At 37.5% G+C, this 24,558-nt stretch overlaps 1 protein-coding gene across 4 annotated transcripts in view; it reads right to left on the reverse strand.

The window, feature by feature from the left end:
• Window positions 1–2,805: 2,805 nt before the first annotated feature.
• GPD2 (glycerol-3-phosphate dehydrogenase 2) overlaps window positions 2,806–24,558 on the reverse strand; it is a 134,081-nt gene continuing 112,328 nt past the window's right edge. For 2 of the 4 annotated variants that reach the window (XM_030852742.2, XM_030852741.3), the window contains exons 10-17: window positions 20,443–20,577; window positions 20,002–20,177; window positions 19,292–19,423; window positions 18,203–18,361; window positions 9,922–10,034; window positions 9,758–9,836; window positions 9,465–9,563; window positions 2,806–6,584 (exon numbers count right to left, since the gene is read on the reverse strand). In XM_030852742.2, coding sequence (XP_030708602.1) covers window positions 6,459–6,584; window positions 9,465–9,563; window positions 9,758–9,836; window positions 9,922–10,034; window positions 18,203–18,361; window positions 19,292–19,423; window positions 20,002–20,177; window positions 20,443–20,577 — 1,019 coding nt within the window. In that variant the 3' untranslated portion in view covers window positions 2,806–6,458. The remainder of the gene's footprint in view (window positions 6,585–9,464; window positions 9,564–9,757; window positions 9,837–9,921; window positions 10,035–18,202; window positions 18,362–19,291; window positions 19,424–20,001; window positions 20,178–20,442; window positions 20,578–24,558) is intronic. The other 2 variants (XM_060302427.1, XM_060302428.1) reach the window with 2 other exon arrangements.

Below are 24,558 nucleotides of genomic sequence, written 5' to 3' on the forward strand. Positions count from 1 at the left end.
AGGGAGTCTCCATATAAGATATTTCATTCCAGGTCATATGTGAAATGCAAACCTATGATTCGTCCTTTTTGGAAGAAGCCATGATTTTTTAATAGTGTTCAAACACAGTGCAAAGCACACACCTTTCAGGACATAAATGACTACTTTGACATATGAAACCCAATGAAAATTATATACATTATTTAAAGAATTTGGCACTCTTCTCCTTTTGTTAGACTAGCAAATCACAGAATGTACTTTAATATCAAGCTATTTTTGAGTTATAAAACAGATGATATATTTTGTACGTGAATTAAATTCTTCACAGTACCAGAGGAATTAATTTGTGATGTTATGCAATTTTGATTAGCCTGCTGTAAAATCAGAATTGTTTACCACAAGTTCTGCATTCTGACTCTTACAGTCTTTCCAAACAAATAATGAAATGAACTGGGGCCGAGGGTGCGGGGGTAGGGAGGGCAGAGTAATTTATGAAAACATGGTACACCATAATTTTGTCATTTTTCTGCAATAAGGATGGCAAATGATTCATGGGATAAAATGAAATATTTCTCACTGTCATTTCAACGGATCTAAGATTTACAGCTTCTTAACCTGGATAGGAAAAACTCTGTATGCATAAAAATGAATTGTAAATCAATTAATGATGGGGATGAAAAACAACAAAAAAAATTGATTTTAAGCAAAGAAGAGAAAATCTAACAAGCAACAAATTAAAAAGGAGAAGCAGCAGCTATTTACTCTAAGACCTTTGAAGGAAGGAGGGAGTGGAGAGGAAACTGCTTGCTTAAAAGAGGGCGTTAAGGTCAGGTTAAAGGAAAGTGATACGTTGATCGACTCATTACATTTACATCGCTTAGACAAACAGAGGAAGGTAGCTTTTAAATCAAAATCAGATATGCCTACATTAGATTTTTAAAAGAAATCACCAAAAAGTTAGAGCCAGTTTTATAGTATGAGGTTGGATAAAGAAATCCTATGACCATGAAGAAAAACCAGCCTCCAATTCAAGATTCTCCTTTACCTAAACTGTTTTTTAATAGGCACCAAGGCCAAAAGAAAAGGAAAAAAAAATACTTTTCCACTTCCCAACTCCTTGAAACACCACACCGAAGGAAAGCTAGCAGCCAGTGAAGGAGCAAGCCTGGGCTCTACAAGAGTCACTGTACCTGGAGAATGAGAGCAGATTCTGCTTCAGACACAACAAGGTGGGCTTGAAGCGCTCAGAAGCGGGTGGAACCAGTTGTACCACGTGCCATGCTCTACTATCCAAGTGACACTCAATCCTCCCGTCTCTTCCACTGAAACATGATATCTTATCTACGACTACAGGATGCGCACCTTAACCGACATAGTTGCAAACAACCCCAGTGTTGCAAACAACCCCAGTGTGAATGTGGGGAACTAACAGGGAACCGACGGTACGGTTTGCTAAGCGACGCATTTCGATGCCGCACGTGGAGAATGAAGATAGCCCTGATTCTTTCGCAAAAGTGGTATTTTGTTTAGATCAAATAAATTTTACTATGCTGGATCAAGCATTTAACAAAATGCCAAGGTATTTATTGATTTTTGACAAGGCCCCACCGCCTCCTTAGCCCAGGACTGTCTCTGGTGTCATCATGGCTCACATGCCTCACCTTGTGTGCACGTATTTCACAAGCGTGGTAGCTAATCAGACACCTAAAATACAAAGTACAAGCACGGAAGGCTCATCAACTCCATCTCCTATACAGAAATACTCTTGTTATGAGGGTGCCAGAACAATTTAAAACTTCTGTGGTCTGTTTCCTTCCTAAGTCAAATGTCATCAGGTGAAATCTGCCACCGATGATAATGCAGTGTTGACCAAGACTGCAAAATGTCGATGTGAGTATCCATTTCTCTTTCTTTGATTACCATAAATTCATTACCATAAATTTTGAAAACTGGCAGCAATGTATTTTGACAAATTTTATGTTGACAAATTTTAAAGTGCTATAAAACTTGATAAGCTAAATCAATGAACAATGTTTTGAGCTGCTATATATTTTTTTCCAGGCATTGAACAAACAGTTCATTGTTCCAAGTCTGTCTGGGGGCCAGTTGTCTGGGTTATTCTATACAATTTCAAAGAAACTTCAGAAGCTCACACAGGCCTTTGAGCACGCAAAACCAAGAGGCAGCGCTTCTAAACCACAAATGGAGACGATGTTCCATATACATGTGTAAATTAAAACATATAAAATAACATAGGCATTATAAAATTTGTGTTAAAACTGGTAACAGCTTTACTGATTTACTGACAATGAAAATATATAGCATTTTTTCTGTCAGAGCATTTATCAACACTTGGCAACCCTACACTAACTTGACATGTAAGATGATCAAAATGGATTATGTAATCTTTCCCATTCATTTCTATTGATTTTACTTATGATAAAATTCATCAGTGTGCCTGCAAACGCTGAGGCTGAAAGGCTCTGCTTGACAAAAAAAAAAAAAAAAAGAAAGAGAGGAAAAAAAGAATTCAACAGAGTTGAATAGGATGAATGTAATTTTAGAATAGGATTGCACAGATACAGAAGTCGTGCCCTAAAGCCTCCAGCAACAAATTAATACAAATAAACCTGGCAGTCTCATAAAATTGCATTGGTCTATGCAGGGATTCACTTTTGAGATAAAATTACAAAATTGCAGGTGAAAATAATTAATGTGTGAGTGCAATTAAAAATACAGTTTGTGAAGATATTTTCAAACTTTTTAAACTTCAACAGTAATCAAAGTTATTTCTCTGACTGCAAGTAACATCAAAATGCCAGTAAATGGCCCATTTTAATCAGTTTTATTGATTCATGCTTTCAGTTCTTATTCAGTTAAAAACAAGGCACATTAAATACATCCTCTTATTGCTCTATAAATGCATGCAGCTCATTCTGTATATCAAGAGTAATAAATAATGGTTATAAAACACCAAGACAGTTATAAAAATGACAACTCAGCCTCAAACATAGTATTTAAGAGTCCAATCTAGAACAATAACCCAACACAATACATAAAAAATGCCATATATGAAAACATGCAGTGTGTATATCGACTCCAGTACTGGGTTTATACTTGATATTCTTTAAAAGCACAGTAGGGCTCTTTTACTCCCTAAAAAGGATTGACAGAATGCAAAACAGTGCAAGTTATTAGCATTGTTGACTTCAATATTATTACATTCATATGCCAAAAATCTTTACAAATACATAAAAAAAGGAAATCAGATCAATGATCATTCTTACAGTATGTTTAGGAAAAGAATGAAATTTCTGTTGTACGAAGGAGTAAGCTACATATATTCTGAAAAAGACAAAACAAAGCTAGAAACTAAAGCAAAACAGGGAGCATGCATTTAGTAGTAGAAATCCTAAAGTTACACTCAGTAGAAATTGATTGAAAGCAAGAATGTTGCAGCAGCATGAAGGATATGAGGCAGACAACCCTGGCTTAACAAATAATCCAGCGGTATCACTATTGTTATGACTGTGGGAAGGGCTACTGAAGGGAGCATCCAGCTCTCCACCACAGATGGGGGTTCCTTCACCTAAATCCCCTTAATAAAGCCTCTTTAACTAAATCACTTGATAAAAGACAATCTCTACACACCTCACACCCACCCCAACAGAATCAGCTGATACCATGTTTATACAAAAAGAAAATAATTCTTTTGTGCTTGGAATAGATTTTGAATCACACTCACACACCCCCCCCCCAACCCCATTTCTTCTCTCCTTTTCTGAAATCAGGTAAAGAAGCTGCGCAGGTTTAATTAAGAACTTACACAAAAATGCAGGGGTGCTTTATTCACAGTAAAGACTTGGAACCAGCTCGTTTCCAAGATGAGTCTCTGGGATCGGTGAAGGAGCGTATGTTTTAGAATTAGCAGATTTTAAGCAAAAGCAGATGTGCTCAAAAGAAGAAAAGTGCGTTTTTCTTTGTCCTTAAAGGAACTTCACTCATAAAAAAGCATGCAGAAACAAGGCCTCTTTTCAAATACAGCTCTGCCCAGGCCAGTCAGGTTATAAGCCTGCTCCCTACTGTAATGGATTCAGCGAGGATACAAGTCATCGTTGTCTTGATTTAACTAGAAAAGAAGAGAGAGAAAGAGAGAGAGCACAAATGTACAGTATTGTGGTACATCACCTCTGATGTTTTAAAGGACAGCTCTTCTATCTGTTAAGGGTCACTGGGCTCTAAACAGTGAAGTTATTGTCTTGATAGAAAAACACTAAGTTACAAAGCCATGTGCTTCTATTATTAAAAAAGAAAGAAAGAAAGAGAGAGAGAGAGAGAGAGAGAGAGAGAGAGAGGGAGGGAGGGAGGGAGGGGGGAAGGAAGAAAGGAAGGAAGAAAGCAGTGTAAAAAAAAAATTCACACCTTAAAAGAAAAAACTTCACAGTGATACCTGGGACGTCACTTTCTCTGTTTTAGGTTTTCCTTTAGGAAGTGGCAAGTCTAAACTTCATTTAAAAGCAAAATGAGTTAAGGTGCTATCTTCACTGTTTATTTCAGAGGTAGGGGTAGGGGCTTAGGTGAGTGAACCTCCAGTGTGTGTATTATGGCAGACAGGCTCATACCGCACGTGAATGAGGCATAAAGATATTCTACATTTGACATATATAGAAATATTTGTCAACATTTGACATATATAGAAATAATAGCACAAAATAATAGCACAAAAGTGTTTATGTACCAGTTTGAAAAATTAAGATCTCGAGTCTGCACAATGAAAACCTGACATTAAATAAAGGGTCACATTTCCTATTTCATACACAACGTGATCTTAAAAAAAAAAAAGTAGGTAGTTAACTTCACAAGAGGAAGCACAATGAATAAACATTCAGATGACTGGCTAAAATGCCACCAAACTATTATAAAAGCATACCAAATTGGCCCTTTAAATTCAGTATATTACATATTTACTAAATTCTGAGCAGATTGATTTTTTTTAACATTTTTATTGGACCAAAATTGCTTTACAATGGTGTGTTAGTTTCTGCTTTATAACAATGTGAATCAGCTATACGTATACATATATCCCCATATCTCCTCCCTCTTGCACCTCCCTCCCACCCTCCCTATCCCACCCCTCTAGGTGGTCACAAAGCACCGAGCTGATCTCCCTGTGCTATGTGGCTGCTTCCCACTAACTATCTATTTTACATTTGGTAGTGTATAGAGAGTGGTATGGGCAGATTGATTTTTTTGTCTTGTTTTGTCTTTCTGTGAGTGTGTATGTGTATGATGGGGGAATGCGTGTGTGTGTGCTGAGTGTGGTTTTCTCTATTTCTTTTTGTTTGATTGAGAACTTTTCTGTTGAGTACAGAAGGAGAAAGGCTTTAAGCAATTAAAATGACCTTGAACACTGCAAGTTTGTGGCTTTTTATAAATAATTGTAACTAAAGTTAACTAAAGGCTATTCCTATCCTCTTTTACTATCCGTTTACAAATACTCCCCCAAATGATGCAATAACCTGAGCAAAATAGGTCATGTTTGACAGTATCACATGCTCCAAGATCTAGGATTTGGGGATTGAAAACTGTGCTATAATATGTGGATATATAAACACAGGTTTTTAATCCTTAAATTTATTACTACTGTAAAGATTTGAGAAATTTAGTCCCATGCCAATGTATCCAACTTGCCACTTAAATGCTGGTTTTAAAGTAAGAAAAGCAAGGATCTTCCTGGCAACTGTAATAGTCAAAGAAAAACCAGCAGTGACTGGGGAAAAAAAAATGAATTGCTGAGATGAAACTATCACTGTAACTCCCAGCAAATGTCAATGCTATCCTTATATCTTGTACCTGTGATTCTGGAAGCTTTCAGAGTTTCTCTGAGATTTGCTCCTATAACCAGATCTAAACTTTTTCTTCCTTCTCCAGTTTTGCCAGTCACGCTCTAGATATAAAGTCTGGATGAGGAAGGCAGACAAGCTGGAGGAAGAAGGGGCTGTGGGGTCTCCAGAAACACTATCGTTTTAATAGGTCCCACCCCACTCAATTTCTTTTAAGAACAAATACTATCAACAAGCTTAATGTCCAGAGCTTTGTGCAAATCATGAACTATTTCCAGCTTCTTTTTTCAATTTCTGCCAAAATATTCTGCCTCTAAAACTGACTTAGACTAAATGAATAAACAAACAAAAAGGGAGCATGTCCAGTCTAACAGGTCACAGAATAAATGCAAAACATTAAACCAGTGTGCATTGAAAATGAGAAAAAAAAGATAAAATACACTTTTAAGAAGCTAGATTGAATGGCAAATACAAATAAAGGGTATACATTGACATCCTAAAGCTTTGGAATGTTTCCCAGTGTTAAAACAAGGCAGCTATCCATATCCACTGTTTTAGAGCGGTGTAAGTCATCTCTGGTTTGATACATGATTATTTGTTGTTCCTGTTTATTGGCTGTGGATATACTGCTCAGACTCACAGTCCTCCACAACTTCGGTCCACGGGGATGGGAACTCTTCTGTCGAGGTTCTCTTCTGCAGTTTTCATGAGTATAGCAAGCCGGCTTCCAGACACCCTTCCTTTTTGAACAGCACTCATCAGCTTAAAGAGAAAATAGGCAACAGATTCAGAAGGCCAGCCAGCTTCCTCCCTTCTCCATGGCATTTTAATGGTTACCTTTGCAGCAGGCAGGGGTAATTAAGTGCCCCCGTCGAAAACCGCAGCAGGTACTACAGCTCACTTAAGAAGAGTACAGTTTTCAAACATTTCAAAAAGGGGGAAAGGGGCAGGTATTTTGCCACGGCTGCAAAAACTACACCTATCTGGCGAATCAGCCTGCCTTTAAATGCAAATCGAATGCATTACTTTTTGCCCCTTAATGTGCTCAGAGCATATATTTTTTGGAGCAACTCAAATATTGAATCTTTAATTCCATTTTTAAATCTGAAAAGGGAATCTCAGGGATTGAACAAAGACAAACCGTGACCTATATTTAACTACTCTTTTTTAGTGTTACTGTACTTGACAACTTCAAGTCCCCCAAATCCAAATTCCTTAAAGACTTTTTAAAGTAATTTACATTTAAGTCCTTGAAAATGGACCCAGAGATCCACCTTAAGAATTAAAAGCACTCCACAGCCCAGATTTTAGCTAATTCATTTTTATCCAGTGGATAAAATCAGAATTAGTCTTGAAATTACATGCAGTCAGCAAGCAAACGCCTTTAATCTGGAAGGCACTGTGCAATTATCAGCACGGGGAATTTTTTTTTTTTCCTATTCAAGTTGATGTGGTTTTTACTATTTTCTTGATCTCACTTCCTCAATCTTTGTTATCTATTTGTTTTTTTAAAGAACTGATTTAGTCATTCATCAGAAATATATATATATCTGTAAATCCTCAAAATATTTTTAGGGTTATAGTTTTTAGCCTAAAGAAATACATTTCTTAAAAAAGACTCTGAATAAGGGTCAGAGGCATCTGCCAAGGGGCTGGATCAGAATTTCATGACCTTATTAAAAGCTGTTTCACAAGCTATTGCTTATTAGAGATGGACTCCTAAATGCAGAAGTGTCATTAGAGCCCAAACCTAAAAATAAAGTCATGTAACCATACAGTATCTATAGAGATCCTTCCATGAGGATTATTAAAAAAAAGTCTATATTCAAAATGGTGTTTAATGGGATAAACATGGGCGCTTAATCTTCAGAGAAGGAAAATATTTTATGAAAAATAAAATAAAACCCTGAAAACATACTTTGCATCTGATGAATGGTGTAACAAAGAATGCTGACATCTACAGATGGAACAATTGATGGTTTATCGTCTTGCCTCTGATTCCATAAAGACTTTCAAAGTTTATCAGCGCTAACAAAACTGAGAGAGCTGGAGTTTTTTTTCTTTATCCATAAACATTGTGCGATGTACCAGCCTTTAAAAACTCAAAGTCTTCTTCAAACATTACATGTATCTTGAAACCATATTACGAGAAGAAAATAGTATTTGGGTGTGAATATATCTCATAAGAAATATTGTCAGCGTTTTTAAGTTGAAAATTACACTGTATATTTGTACTTAGTAGAAGCATGAATGATCTCTTTCATTTAGAATTGGACAAGAAATACTCAATTATTAAAAAGACTCTACAAGAAAGCCTGCAGATGGTTTAAATTATTTTCTACGTGTTTAACTCTACTGCACTCAAAATTACTTAACACCCAAACCACATAGCATATCCATAAAATTAGACTCATTGTTTCTAAGACCTCAGGTCCTTGAACCCTAAATGCTGTTGTTTATTTACAACGTATATGAAATGAAGCATTAACTATTTATCTTAAGAAAAGTTTTCTAAAATCCTGAGACAGACAAAAAAAATTTTCTCACAGAAAAAAACAGACAAAAAATGTATGAAATGGTTTTTTATTCCCAAGCATACGTTTTAAACTCAATTTCAAACGTCCACTTAGTTAAACAGTAAGCTAAAGAACTAAACATTCTTTTTTGTAATGCTGGACACAACCTGTGAAAATTTTCTGCATTTAGATTCAACAATGCTCTTATCTGCAGCTCATCTCCAGAGAGACAATTACCATTTCCTTTGCCTTGATCTTGTTTGTTTAACTTGACACAGTGAAGAAAGGGCTGACATTGACCAAAATCCCCAGCATTAATTTATTTCATGTTCAGCATTCATCATTGCCATGGTGCAAGAAAGACCTGGCATTCATTTGAAATACCTGCCCAAGAAGCAGTACAGAAAAAACCTGGCTGCTTGGAAACCAATACATTCTTCGTAAGAGCAGAGTCCTATGGACAGTTGCAAATAATGTATGGCTTTGTTGAGTTTCTTTCTTTTAAGGAACTTTTAGGAATGATGTGTAGCATCCAGTATGAAGTTAAAGTAACAAAATTTACTTCCTTCCTGGTTATGATTAAACAACTGAGCCTTGAGTAAGTGGAAAATTAGAAATAGAAATGCTTGAATTACGTGGTCTTGACCCAGGAATATAGGTTTCCTTTCTTTTGCTTTTCAGGTTCATTCTAATGTAAGAATATAATCATCGCATGTTGGGTTCTCAAGTGAATATGATTCTCAAATGAATACAACTCTGATTTCTTTAAACTTCCTCGATTAAAAATATACTTTCCACATTAGAAGTAAAGAAGGGTCCGGTGGTGGCATCCCACGGCATACTCTTTATAAAGCACACTTCTGACTTAGTCCTTTAAGCCATAATTAACTTAGATTTAATCTAAATTGCCCAGCGCAACAGAATGTGTCTTATAAAAAGCAAGAGAACATGCACCACGTAAAGCCTTATCCTTAAGGGCAGACATATCAACCTTTGCTGGCTTCAAGCTTTCTTCTCGTTCAGAATGAGGTGACAACTGTGTGGACTTCAAAATCCATTCCTGAATATAAACTGATGACCAATAGATAAAAAGCAAATACACTTGTTTCCTTTCACCACAACTCACCTGCAAAAATTCATTGAGTTCAACCTGTCCATTTTTATTCAAATCTACTTCATTCAGAATTTCATGTAGTGTATTTTCATCCATTTGGACACTGATACTCTAAGTAAAAGGAAAGCACAAAATAATGAAGTTTCATTAGAAATTATGCGTATCACTTTATCAATGTTACCAGCCTTTCAAAAATTCAGAGAGAAATATTACTTATAGAAAGCACTAGATGAGAAAAAAATTATCTAGCATAATCTTTACATTCTTCTGCTATCAAAGATGTTGAACCAAAAAAAAAATATTACCTCTAATACACGCTGAACATCAACAATGGTAATAAAGCCTTTCTGGTCTGCATCAAACTTATGAAATCTCTTCTTGTACCTGGAACACAACATTGAATAATGGAAAAATATACTTAGATAAGTGAAGACAAAAAAAGAGAGATACAGAAACTTATTAGAAGTACCTGTCAATGTCCGAAGGCAGTAGGCTAATTTCAGAGTGATCTGTTAACTGTTCTGATCGAGATTTATAGCCCATTTCATAATACAGAAACTTCCTGGCTGTTTCAAGTTCTTCCTACAACACAGAGACACACAAAGTTCAAAGATTTATGGAAAGAATTATTGATTTTTTTCTTCCTTTTTTTTTCCACTTGGTTTTCTAAAATGAAAGCTCATCTTCATTTTTCTGGCCAGGTCAATTTTTTATTTCCTCCAGTTTTACTGAAGTATAATTGTATTCAATAAAATTCACCTATTTTGGGTAGGTAGTTTGATGTATATCCCACCACGATCAAGATATAGAACATTTCTATCCCCCTAAAAAGCTTCCTTATTTCCCATTTGCAATTGATTCCTGCCCCTGACCTCTAGCCCCAGGCCACTGATCTGATTTTGTCACCAGAGTTTTGCTTTTTCTTGAATTTCATATGAAAGTGTTCATATAGTTCGTAGTCTTCTGTGTTTGACTACTTTCATATAGCATGACAATTCTGAGATTCATTCATGTTGCTGCATGTTTTAATATTCTGTTTCTTTTTACTGCTGAATATTCTTCCACAGTATTGACTAGCAAAATCTATGGGTGATTTGGTGACAAAAGAGCAATTAAAAGTGAAGAAGGCATTCAGGACTTGAACAACGATTATAATGTGGCATGCGGTACCAAGACAGACATCATGACGTTAACTAATTCTAAAATTTTGTCACTCGGATGCTGGTAGTTGGGTGGAAGTTACAGAGTCAGGAGAAGAAACAAGCTATTCTACTGAATAGTTACTCTTCCTGTTTTCAATGATCTCGGCCACAACTGATACTACCTATTGCTGAGAACACTGTCTTCTTAGATTTCATCACGCCAGTCTCCAAACTAAGAACTTCCAAAATGACTCTATTGTGCTGTATATTGTTCACAAATATCTCTTTCCTCTCATAAACACACACACACACACACACACTTCTCCCCCCATAAGTATACTTCTCAACCCCATTGATGTGAGTCTGGACATGTGATTTACTTTGGCCAATGGCACATGAATGGATATAATATATGCCACTTTTGAGCAAAAGCTTTATACAAAATTGCAGTTTTGCTTAGCCTCTCTTGCTCCTGTACCATAAGAAGGGCATGAATCAGAGAGATCTGAAGCCAGTCTGAAATATGAAGAAGAGCCACAGCAGCTAACATGCAGCCTTCAGGTAATATGAGTGAAAAGTAAGTGCTTGCTATGGTAGACCAGTGAGCTTCTGAAATTGTTATACAGTATAACATAGACAATGCTCACGAACACAAGTCTTAAATTCCTCAGACTTCCCCTCAAAGGATCTGACTAAATCAATTTGTAGACCCAACTTCTGGCCTGCAGAATAGTGCCAGTGCCAAATGAAACAAGGAAAATAACACAATAGCACATACTCTTGCAGGAAATGTGTTTATATTTCTTTGTTTATGTCAGTGACAAGTCCCTTTGCTCCTTTTTCTTTGGCAGATAATTTTTTTCCTGAGATTATCCCCTTCCTGCTTTCCTTTCTCTTAGGAGACATATATATTTTAAAACATAAATATATATATATAATATATATATTAGCTGAGAGAACTTTTTAGCATTTCTAACTTTTCATTTTGCTACATAAGAACATTAGGAATTTTATTTTATTATGTATGTTTATTATATTACATATTTATTTTATTATATATAACATAAAATATTTATTTTATTACACATATACATGATATATAAGGTATACATAAAACTTGCCTTTGAAGTCACCAAGGGCATTCTTCACTGGCAGATTACTCTCTTCACACAGGAAAATCCAACAGTTATAAATAAAACTATTCTTCTATTGCACCAATTTTGCCCAGTCATTTTCTATAAAACTGGTTCAACGTTCATCTCCTTGGAAGTGGCATCTCTGATACTTCCCTCCAAGAACAAGCTGTTCCTCGAGTCATGTCCCTTTATTACCCATGTAATTTATCCATACTCCATATTAAGCAAGGAATCATGGAATTTAAAGCTGAAAGGGCTTTTTTCCCTAGAAGTCACCCAAAGTACCTCCCTAACCCCACATTTCCTTTACAACGTTCCAAAAATAGAAGCCTGAGGTCTCCATCTAAAGAAGAGCTCTAGCAATAGGGAGGTAACTCAATTCCACTGAAAGCAGCCCATAAAGGGAAGACTCCAACTGCCAAAAATATTTATGCTGAGATTAAACCAATCTCTGCAATTCTTAGAATTTGTTTGGGATTAGTGCAACTTTCTTACAGTAATTTTTGTTTGTTTGTTTTTAAGTTGGGAGGGGTTGTTTTCAATGAAATTCCATGGAAGGAAAATGAGAGTTTATTTTTTTTTAATTTTATTGATGTATAGTTGATTTACAATGTTGAGTTAATTTCTTCTGTACAGCAAAGTGACTCTGTTATACATATATATATATATATATATTTTTTTTTTTTTTGTAGAGTAGGATCCAAGCTTTATCTTCAAGATACAGTATGTACATATATAAATATGTGGAAATGCAATGTAAGGACATGCAAAATGGTGGGGTAATACACAGTTTGTAATTTCTTCTTTATCTTTTTTTTAATATTTGAATTTTATTTTATTTTTTATACAGCAGGTTCTTATTAGTTATCTATTTTATACATATTAGTGTATATATGTCAATCCCAATCTCCCAATTCATCCCACCACCACCCCCTTCCCTTACAGTAATGTTTTATAAAGTCTAAGTTTTTTTTTCCTGTATCACACCACAACAAATATCTAAGGACAGAGCTTTCCTCTTTAAGAATTTTCTTTAAGTCTAGAACTACTCTCCTGCATGAGACATGATTTTAAATCCCATTACCATGCTGAATAATTTCTCCCAAACCACAACTAGTCTGTCGTATAATAAAATGATCAGAACACAACATAATACTCCAGCAGAGATCTGGCAAGTACCTAGAAAGAAGTAACTATCAGCTTCATCAATCTAGAGATATGATTTCTATTAGGCAGCCTAAGACTGTAATTGCATTTGGGGGCAGCCATGATCCACTGTTACCTGCTGTGCATTCACAGTTAACGAAAATCATATTTCTTTTTTGCATGTGCTACTGTTAAAGTCTTGTCAAATCTATCATGAATGGATGGAGTTGTTTTTCTACCTAATGTAAGGTTTGCCAATTATGTCTATTATATTATACCTAATGTAATCTCCCCCATTGCTTCAAGTTGTCACCAAACATTCACTCTCCCTCCAGTTCCTTACAGGTACACCAAAGATGCATGCCATCAATGTCGTAATCTAGGCACCTGAACCACAGTAGACTAGGTCAAGACCAAAGACAGAATCCTCATGACCTGCTATCAAAGCCCTCTTCTGAGGATAGTGATCATTTGGTTACAAATCCACCAATTTTAGAAGGTATCACATGCGGCTTCATAAAATGCTTCATGGAATCCGAATACATTACGTCTATAACATTTCCTCGATCTAACAAACTTGTTACTCTTTCTGAAAAGAAAATATGTCTGAAATGATTTCTTACTACCTTCCAGTGATCACTACTTCTTGCTAAATGCTGATAAAACAAACTTAAAATGCCATAACCTGGAAAACTGCCCAAGACCAATGCCAAGACCACTAATTTATAGGTTACAAACTATATTTCCCCCCCCTTCTCCCTTTTTGGAATGCGGTACTACATTTGCCTACCTTCTGTCTTCTGGTGCTCTTCCTATTTGCCATATTGCCATAATCTTTTAAAGCTCAACAGTAGTTAAATAAATCCCACCTGCAAATTCTCTGAGTACCCTGAAGTATAACATTTCTGGGTTGGCGTACAAACTCATTTAGAGCAGTCCCCTATTTGAATGTCTATTTCCTCTTACCAATATTTATTTTGTTCTTCTCACAATGAAAATCATTCTCCTTGACAAAAAAGGAAAAAAAGAAAAACAAATTGGTATTGAACTATGAGTTGAAAGGTTCTCTCCCTTCTCCGGCGGTCAAGGATTTGGTGCTAGTCACCTTGAGCAACGACCTAGGTTAGGCCTTACTTGCATTCTTTACCATTTTTACCAGTTATTTTTGGTGTTTTTGCCAACACTCAGCCAATTCCTGACACTGTTCATACACATCCTTATTCGTCCTGGATACCCTTTCATTGTTGAGTACGTATCTTCCATCTGTTTGATATTTGGTGCTTATTAGCTTGCTTTGTCCATAGTCACTCCATTTTTCACTTGCTTCCCCTTTATCCTCCTTGCTGGAATCAATTTTGAAATAATTTCTTATTGTGAGACACCCTCAATCTACTCGAGTGGTCTTCTCTTTAAAGTCTCTCAATGAAATGCATGTTTCGTCTGAGGGTTATAAAGTCTACCTTACCAAATAATACGGCAGCATTTCCCAAAATACATCCTAAAGCAATACTAGTTTCCCTTTCTACCAGCCCTTCCAACAAGTGAGAGTTGGGTCTGTCTCCAAATAAATTGCCTTTTGGAAACTGACAATGCACATAAGCATTTTAAAGGCACCAAATTATCTGCATTAAAGGAAATGGTTTCATTTGTTTAACTCAGAATTTCCCAAACTCTTTTGACCATGTAGTCATCTTTTCACTGATGTTATATGTTGATATTTATTTATAATTATGTATTAATTTATATAATTGTGTAAAACACAACCTGACAATGACACATTCTCTAAATGTCTTCACCAACTCCTCTGTCAGTCCCCAAGTCCCCTAGACAACGCCTTCCTCCCTAACCATTTCTTCCAAGTTGGCTGCCTTTGGTCTTGAGTAACAGTTCTCTAAATCTTTCTATAAATTTTGGGAAATATACACATATTTCCGAGGTATATATGTGTTGTAACCACTCAATTAAATTTGAAGATCCCTGAAACTATGCGCTATTTATCATTCCCCTAAAATATTTGGTATAATGCTCAGTGTACAAGTCACTCATTAAGTATTGACTGGTAAAAACAACCACAATTCATCTGCAGAGTTATTTATCACCTTGTTCCTCTTTCACTTTTGCAGGTTAAGTAATCCCAATGCTTTTAACCTTTTCTCAGAAGTCCAGCTTTCTAACCTTTAATTCTTTTTTCCCTCTCCTTTGTTCTCTCTAGACTGTCCACAGTTCTCATTAATACTCCTATGTCTCAGATACTGAGTGATAACTTTAGGTCTTTTATTTCTGTTATTCTGTTTGTTAAGGGGAATGGGAGAATATTTCTGAGTACATAAATCTGCTCATAAAATCTAAACTGAAGTTAAATCTAGTTTCCTCGGGAGGGCTGAACACAAGCAGTTTACAGAATTTTCTTCCTCCTTCTTACCTCCTACAGCCTGAATTCCTGGCACAAAGTACCTTCCTGCATATTCAGATCATTTCAACCATAATTTTTACAGGAACACATTATCACCAGTCCTTCTATATGGTATAAATGATTGGCAGTAGCACAAGAGTAAGTTTCATTCTTGTGTTGCCTCAGTATATAGCTTTATTTATTTATTTCATTTTTTTTGAATTTTATTTTATTTATACAGTAGGTTCTTATTAGTTACCTACTTTATACATACTAGTGTATATATGTCAATCCCAGTCTGCCAGTGCATCCCACCACCACCACTCCCCAGTATATAGCTTTAATTGGCCAAACCAAAACTCAAAACAGGAAGAGCTATAAACCAGTCCAGCCAATGCAGAGGCAACAGGGTGGGGTGGGAAAAGGGTATGTTCTGGGATCAGAAAACCTGGTTTCAATCCCAGTTCCACAACCTACTAGTTGTATGAACTCTCACGGGGACTTTCTCCCTAAGCCTGTTTCCTCAACTATAAAATGAGGGTAAAGGTTATGCCTGTCAGTGTTGTGATAGGATTAAGGAACTCTTTTCAAACAGTGATTTCTACCATCAGTACACTACATACATGGCCTTAAAATTACTGGAGGAGAAAATTTTAAATGTAGGGCCATGGTTTCACCCCTGAAGACTCTGATAGTCAAGCCTTAAAATCTGCCTTTTTCCCTACCATTCCCAGGTGACAAATATGTAACCATCTTCAGGAATCTCCACCACATTGAAAACACTTTAAGGACAAGACCTATGCCCGGTCCTTCCTTACACCTTCAGCATGTGACATACATGCTCAGTAATGTTCATTCACTCATTCAATACACATTATTTAGGGCCTTTTATATGCCAGGCACTGAGGGTACAGAAACAAAACAGATCACATCCCTTCCTTTGGGACGCTTACTTCCGGGAGGGGAGGCTGACAGTAAATAAACAAAATACACGGTATGTCAAATGAGAACTGATGCTAAAGAGAAAAATAAAGGAAGGAGTAGAAGATGCCATTCGGATTGGGGGCTACTCTTTTATTCAGTCCAGTGAAGAGAGACATCCCTGGAGTGGAGACCAGGAGGAAGTGAGGGAGTAGGCCATGAGGACATCTAGGGAAGAGCATTCCAGGGAGAGGGATCAGTAGGGCTTGAATAAAGAAAAGCAACTCAACCTGTGGGTTGGAGAGAGTGAAGAAATGGGAAGAAAAATGAGGGGGATCAGAAAGGTGGTGGCCAGATTACAGCGGGTTCCTGTTATAATAATCCATGTAAGAGATGCTGATAGCCTGAATCAGGGTGACAGCAGTTAAGAAAGGGTTGAAGTCAAGCCATTATTTGAAGACAAGTATGATAAGGTTTGCTGATGGGCTTAGATCAAGTATGAAAGTAAGATTTAGGCCCAAGCAACCAAAGAGTGGAATAGGTATTTACGACATGGAGAGGTCAGTAACGGCAGTAGTTTGAGGAAGGCAGGAGGAGATCTGAGAGAGATGGTGCTGTGGACTGAGTTGTACCCTCCTAAATTCATATGTTGACAGCCTAACCTCCAAGGTGATGGGATTCGGAGATGGGGCTTTGGGGAGGTAACTAGCTTCAGATAAACCTCATTGGGATTAGCACCCTCAGCAAGAGCTCTCTCTGGCTCTCTGTGTCCCCCAGAAGGCATCTGTTTCAAAGCCAGGAGCAAGGCTCTCGCCAGAACCCAGCCATCTCACCTGGCACTCTGATCTCAGATTTCCAGGCTCCAGAAATGTGAGAAATAAATGTCTGTTATTTAAGCCACCCAGCCTGTGGTATCCTGTTATAGCAGCTTGAGTAGACTAAGACAGGTGGTGTTCAGGAAGGAGGGAGGAATCAACTGTGTCAAGGCCACTAACTGGTTGCGTAAAAGGATGACGAGAGCTGACAAACACGTTGAGCAACATGAAGGTGCCTGGGGAGTGTGACCAGAGCCACTACAGCAAAGTGGCCACGAAAGAGCCTACACAGAATGGGTTCAAGAAAGACTTGGCGGGGGGGCAGGAACTAAACCAATGAACACAGAGTATTTTCTGAATAAATACATGAAAATGCCTCTGCGCATCACAACAGTTTGGTTTAATTAAAAATCATGACGGTCTTCTGTTTGTTACAAGAAGCCCAGGGCTGTATATGTGGGCATCTGAGTATCGCTGGCTTTCTTTTTTTAATTTGGATATAAATATAAAATTTCAAATGACACAAATCAATAAGCATTTGGTGGTCAGGCCATAAAACCACAATTTCCTACCAAAGGCAACCTTGCAGGAGTGTGAATCTCACTGTAGAATATATTCTAAGAATGTTTTCAGTGAAAACCAGAAAAGGTTCTACCCACAATTGTTATTATCTTACTTTTTCAGGAATTACGACCACAAATTTGAGAACATTTTTCTATAAGGGATTTTCCAAAAACAACCAGGAAGAATATTTGGTTATAAGGATATTTGTTACAAGAATTTGTTAAAACAAGATATTTGTTACAAGAATAGCTTTCCAGTTTTCTAAGGCCTAGCAATATTAAACACACACACACACAAAAACTGGCAGGCAATCTAAAGTCACCATCAAAAGCTATGCTAGCCGGGCTTCCCTGGTGGCGCAGTGGTTGGGAGTCCGCCTGCCGATGCAGGGGACACGGGTTCGTGCCCCAGTTCGGGAAGATCCCACATGCCGCAGAGCGGCTGGGCCCGTGAGCCATGGCCGCTGAGACTGTGCGTCCGGAGCCTGTGCTCCCCAATGGGAGAGGCCACAAGAGTGAGAGGCCCGCATACCACAAAAAAAAAACAAAAAAAAAAACTATGCCAGCCTCTACTAACAGATTAAGACATTGCATGTCTATAATGGAAACTGGTTTTAAAGACTTCTATACAATACCTTTTTTTTAGAATCACCCCAGCTCAGTTCTCTGCCCATCAGTTCAACAATCCTGGGTAGGGCCTCCTCTGCTGCCTGGACATTTAGAAAGGCCAGGCGAGTACGACGTGAGATCATATCCACTGCAGTGCAGGCATACTCCTTAATCCCATATTTCACCTGAGTTTGAATTAAAGTAAAATGATTAATTTAGGACTTTTTTAAAAAGGGGGAATAAAGCTTCACTTAAAATTCATGCTTAGGAAAAGTGACCTTTTTCTTTACATATCTGGTTCTTTAGCAGGCATGATACATAGTGACATCATACAAGTTCCCCATCTGCCTGCCAAGAAGATTTGGAAATTGGGACAATTTGGATAAGAGCTATTAATGCCTTCTCCTTGAATAGAACCTGGTGCAAACATGTAAATTGCATCACTTTTCATTTACCATGCACAGTAATCACCTCGTTGTTCATACATGACACGGATGTTAATTTACATAGCTGAGTAGGGAGGAGATATGGGGATATACGTATGCATATAGCTGATCCACTTTGTTATACAGCAGAAACTAACACAACACTGTAAAGCAATTATAGTCCAATAAAGATATTAAAAAAAAAAGTTATGGTCTCATCTCTTGGCTATCCAAAGTTTTCTGTCTCAGAGTAATAAGATGACAGAAATCTTGCCTTCAATCAACAACAAAATGCTTACTTGGACACCTATGTTTTTAAAGTGTGGTGAATTATAAATGAATATAAAGTGTCAAGATACGGCATCAGGCGGTGCGTAAGTGGTACAAACTTGAGGAGCTACAAGTTCTCAAAAGGGGCAAACAACTGTGAATCGGTAAGATTTGAGATAGCTCCATGGAGGAGACAGAAATCCATATTTTCTATTATTATTGTTACCACTATCAATATCACTTCAGAGTTGAAATTAAAATTTTGTAAATGAAAGGAACTGTGCTGGGCAGACGTTTTCCTCCAGGTTTTAGCAGATGTATGCACATTAAAACTTAGCTTATTTCTAAAGAGGATGAAAAGTGAACAGATGAAAGGTATCCCCTGGCAGACAGGAAATTCCCATATGGCCATTCACGTACCTCTGCTTCAATGTATGGAAATTCTGACACAAGACGCACCCCAACAATGGGCCACCGCTTTCCCGTCACACTCGCCATTTTGGCCACTTCAAAAGCCTTGTCGCCATAGGTGGCAGCAAGATGCTGGGCCACCTAAGGAAACAAAACTGCATCAGGCAGGTCCTCTGAATATCAATAGCTTCTAGGTACAAAGCAAAACAATGTACGTGCTTATCTTGTCAGTTTTTTTTTTTTTTTTTTTTTTTTTTTTTTACAGCCTGTAACTAAAAATCCTAGGAGAGTGTTAGATTTTGATTCCGTGGGAGGAAAATACTTTGGCTCCAAATGCTCAGGCCAGCACTAATGCTACTACACATGTGCTACTGTATCAGCGACTGATGAAGCTTCAGCTTCATTCTGCTCCAGACATCACATCTGAAGAACAGCCTTCCTTATGCTCGAGACAGAAAGAATTTGGGAGGTCCTGTCTGCTAGGAACAAGCCAAACAAACTCCAGATTCTAAAACAGAGACCAAAACGTGCATTGCTTTTTAGGTGACTAAAGCACCTAAAAAGTGCTTTTTCCCATTAGTTCACTCCCACAGTACACAGACAGAAACAAACCCAGCAACAGGAAACTCGAAATCATGGAGGCCACATGGCTGCCGATTCTGTTACTGGCAATAGTGAGATTAGGTCAAGAGTAAGATGATGCGGCAATGCATGCCCACCTCACTTTCAAGTCCATAATCCTGGACAAGCCTGATGTAGAGTGTAGGGCTCCAATCTTTGCCCCCTTGAAGGAAAAGCCCAACTGTTTTACTTGGTCCTGCTTTCAAATTGTGGGTCTTGACTGCAGCATTTATGGTATCTTCTGCCATAGATCGATAGGTTGTCCACTTTCCACCTACAAATACATTGATAAATAATTCATTAGGTTACCACCCCTTGTTTTTCTTATAATTAACCATTTATCAACTTATCAATAACAAAATTCACCAGTTGTTTATAACAAATGTGGCAAAGCAACGCATAAGATTTTACTCAGAATCATTAAAAAAAAAAAAAAAAAGTCCCTGTTCTTTAGCATTAAAAGGGATTCTGGTATGAGAATTTAACTCAAGCTGCTTTAGATATAAAGCACACCCAAACAACAAGGTAATATGCCATACCTGCTATAGTGATGAGGCCGCTCTCACTGATATCCACGACGTGATTTCGGGAGATGGACTGTGTATCTGCAGACTTGGGATCTGTAACAAGGGGGCGAATACCACTCCATGCTGCCAGGACATCCCCTCTTCTTACTGGGAGGGATCAATGCCAAGGGTTAAGAGGATTACTCAAAGACGTCTCAACAAAACTAAAATGATTAGAAAGCAGAAAAGAGTTCAGTAAAAGGAACACATGAATATGTACTTTTAAAGGGAGGGAATATTGTTAAATATAAGAACTAAATGAGTGGGTAAGTTACAAGAAAAACTCAAATAATTGTTTTGTTACAAAGATAACCTGGACGAAAAAAGTAAAGAACTGGAAAATCACGGACATGGGTCCCAAAGAGGAAACAAAAGAAACAAATGTTAGCAACCCTCAGCTGGGACAATCTGCAGTAGTTACAAAGAACAACAACAAAGCAGAAACAAAATAAAAACAAACCAAAAGAGGGCCTCCCTGGTGGCGCAGTGGTTGAGAGTCCGCCTGCCGATGCAGGGGACACGGGTTCGTGCCCCGGTCCGGGAAGATCCCACGTGCCGCGGAGCGGCTGGGCTCGTGAGCCATGGCCGCCGAGCCTGCGCGTCCGGAGCCTGTGCTCCGCAACGGGAGAGGCCACAACAGTGAGAGGCCCGCGTACCGCCAAAAAAAACCCCCAAAAGACATGACTTGTTACATTTCCCCCCTAGAGTATATATCTTGCTATCTCTTCTCAGGGAAGATACTTATTAGAAGCAGAGGGCAGTCAGGATTTCAGATCCCACTCACCCCTTGGTCCTGTGTTCTTGTACAGCGAACCTCCTATACATTTAGACACAGCAGACTCTGAAAAGTACTTAAATATATATCTAGCGAAATCTTGTGTAAAGAGTCACAAAGACTCTTTGATGTGACTCGTATATTGGACTAGTCAAAAAAAAAAAAGAAAAGAGAAAAAAAAAGCACCTAAAAAGTACAGGGGAAAGATCCTAAAAACAAGTAATACTGCATGACAATCTCTCCATCTTGATCTCAAATGAAAAAAAGATTTCTGGTAAAGATAACTTCAACTAAGGTAATCTGACATATTTTAGCTTAGCTCCTTAAGGACCACACTCTAAACATGACTATAATCCGAAAGAAGAGGTACCCATACACCTCTATGGGAGTGTTCAATCAAACACATATCCCAACACTGAATCTGAAACAAAGGGAGAGTAAACCTCATAAACTGGTGAGGAAAGCCTAAGGCTTGCAGTCCTGTTAACTGGTAACTCGATGTAGGGATTCCATCCCTAGATCTGCCCCTTTGAAGGGTGCATCCTCTTCAGTATGTTTAATTCTGATGGCCTCCATGGAATGGAGGTTAATTCTTGCTCCACACAATTCCACAAAAGTCTTGTAAAACCTCCACATAAATCATGCAATATTTTAATCTTTACAAAAAGCTTTACTAGGAAATTACCACTATTTTCCATTAGAGTTCAAATTGCCCTCAGAGTCAAAAATAAAACTTAGCCAACCACTTAGAACGTCATTGTGGTCACTGCAAAGTCTGCAGTGTGTTCTCTGAAATTCCTTAGGTAGCCACGCTGATCAGGAATTTGGTTTCAGTTCTTACAGCCTTCTGACTGATCTTAAAATTATTCTGTGGAAAACTAGACTTTCTAAATTTAAAGCACATGCAAATAATCTTTGTGGCAAATGCTTTACCTTTTCTGGTATAACAGGCAGAAAAATACATCTATGAAACTGTACTGTCTGAAATGAAAAGACCAAACTAAAACACTTGAGTTTTTCATTCATGGAGGAAAATTAAATAAAACATTATGTATACTGATACCATTTTTAATCCTTACTTTTGAAATTGCTACTCAAAACAAGAAAAGAAAACACTAACAGGAAGAGTTCATAACATGTCAGGAACCTTAATTTATTTTGCTTGATATCTTAGCATTCAGCTTTTTAGCCTGAGAATTATATCAGATGAATGTTGGGATTATATTTATTTAAAAAGATTCATTTAAGGATAATCAAATTTTAAATCATATTTCAAGTATGAATCAGGCTTTATAGCCTGCAGCATTTTTATGTTATTAGAGTAAACTGTGGTTGGATCAGGTGATCTATCATCTATCAGTTTTCTCCCAACCTTGAGATTTAATGATTTTTATGGATTATTCAAAATGCCATTTGCTGCTGAAGAATAAAAGCACTTTTTATCTCTCTACCATCCAAATTAAGTAATGACCAGTCAGGGCTATGGGTATAACCTAGACCCACAAGGCACAGCATAGCTAAACACATGAAACATGAATTCTAACCTCTTGTAGAAAAGACAGCAACAAACTAAACAGGTTTCTCTCTTTATTACTTATTCACACACAGTGGAAACCTTGTGTGCTGTTAAACTCTTATTCAAATTCTCTTTAGAAAGAGATTCAAAAGCAGTGGACAGATAGCATAGAGAACCTTCCAAAATTGCCAGGAACTGCTGCAGCCATATTGTAACCATGGGGGAAACAACCATAGCATGAAGCCTACCTGGGGGGGGTGGGGGCGGGGTGGAGTGAAGAGAAATAAGGGCCCTTCGCTAAAGACATTGCTCAATCACTAAATTAATCACCTCTTGAGGCTTCTTATATCCGGAGATCTTCTTTTACATGATAATACATTATTTATTTTATAATAACAAAAAACAAAAAATACAAATTCAATGACTCTAATAAATTGAGTGCTTCTCTAAATGTCTATGTAAATACCTCTAGCTTCTGTAAAGCAGCACTGTTCCATAGACTTTTCTGCAGTGACGGAAATGTTCTGTATTAACCTGTCTGATTCACTAGCCACTAGCTGCATGAGGCTATTAAGCACTTGAAATGTGGTCCATGCAACTGAGAAACTGAATTTCAAATTTTATTTCATTTTAACTAAATTTAAATAGCCACATGATATGCACATGTGTAGGCTATAATATTGCATAAGGCAGTTCTAGAGTAAAACCACCAAGTGGTAGATCTCAGACTTGTCCTGGTTGATCATCAAGCTGGGTATTTCCCCCATGGCACCTTGCCCATGTCTTCAATGGAGCATCCTTTCAGTGAAATTTGACTGTGAGAATCTAATCTGCTGTAATAGTATGAGACACCCCACCTCAAAATACTTTATTGTCGTAACATGGTCCATATTTACCATTTCAAAGTATCCTCCTCTCCTACTAATCTCATCAATTCAAAGAAATGAAAATATTTGTACTAAATTAGGTACTCCTACCCTCAAGTTCTTACCCAGAAATCGGTTCTATCATTTAGGTTGTAGCCAAGAGTAGACAGTGAACATCACCTACTTTAACTCTCCATGGTATAACACGTGAAGAAAATAACTCAACTCAAGGATTTTATGCCTCAGAGCTCAAAGATTCATCTTGATTTTCCTGGTCCTCGTACCGTCAGGATGGCTAAACAAGATGGCATTACTGTTGCATCTTCCTCACCATGTTGAAAGTCTTCGGCAATATCAATTCTAGTATTTCTCAGTACCTCAAATACTGTATCAAGTAGGAGTCATGTATTGTGATCAATAAATATGAAATGGCATATTAAAACATTCTCTGAACTTTTTATATCAAACAAGAGCTGACATTACAAAATCAAAAGCAATAATATTTTGGCCTCTGAGTCAACATGCTAGACTTAAGGTTTCTAATGACTATATATTTAAACAATTGGATATCCTCTTTTAAAACAACTGAACACTTTAATAAAACAAGATGACAGGAAACAACACTACTATTAAAATTGAGAAAAATTCTCATTAAACACCACTTATGAGAGTGGCTCACCCAGTTGATTTTTTTTTTGTTTAACATCTGTATCGGAGTATAATTGCTTTACAATGTTGTGTTAGCTTCTGCTGTATAACAAAGTGAATCAGCTATATGTATACATATATGTCCATATCCCCTCCCTCTTGTGTCTCCCTCCCACCCTCCCTATCCCACCCCTCTAGGGGGTCACAAAGCACTGAGCTGATTTCCCTGTGCTATGCAGCTGCTTCCCACTAGCTATCTATTTTACATTTGGTAGTGTATATAA

Source organism: Globicephala melas, chromosome 7 (assembly GCF_963455315.2).
Source record: "Globicephala melas chromosome 7, mGloMel1.2, whole genome shotgun sequence".
NCBI classification, from domain to species: domain Eukaryota; kingdom Metazoa; phylum Chordata; class Mammalia; order Artiodactyla; family Delphinidae; genus Globicephala; species Globicephala melas.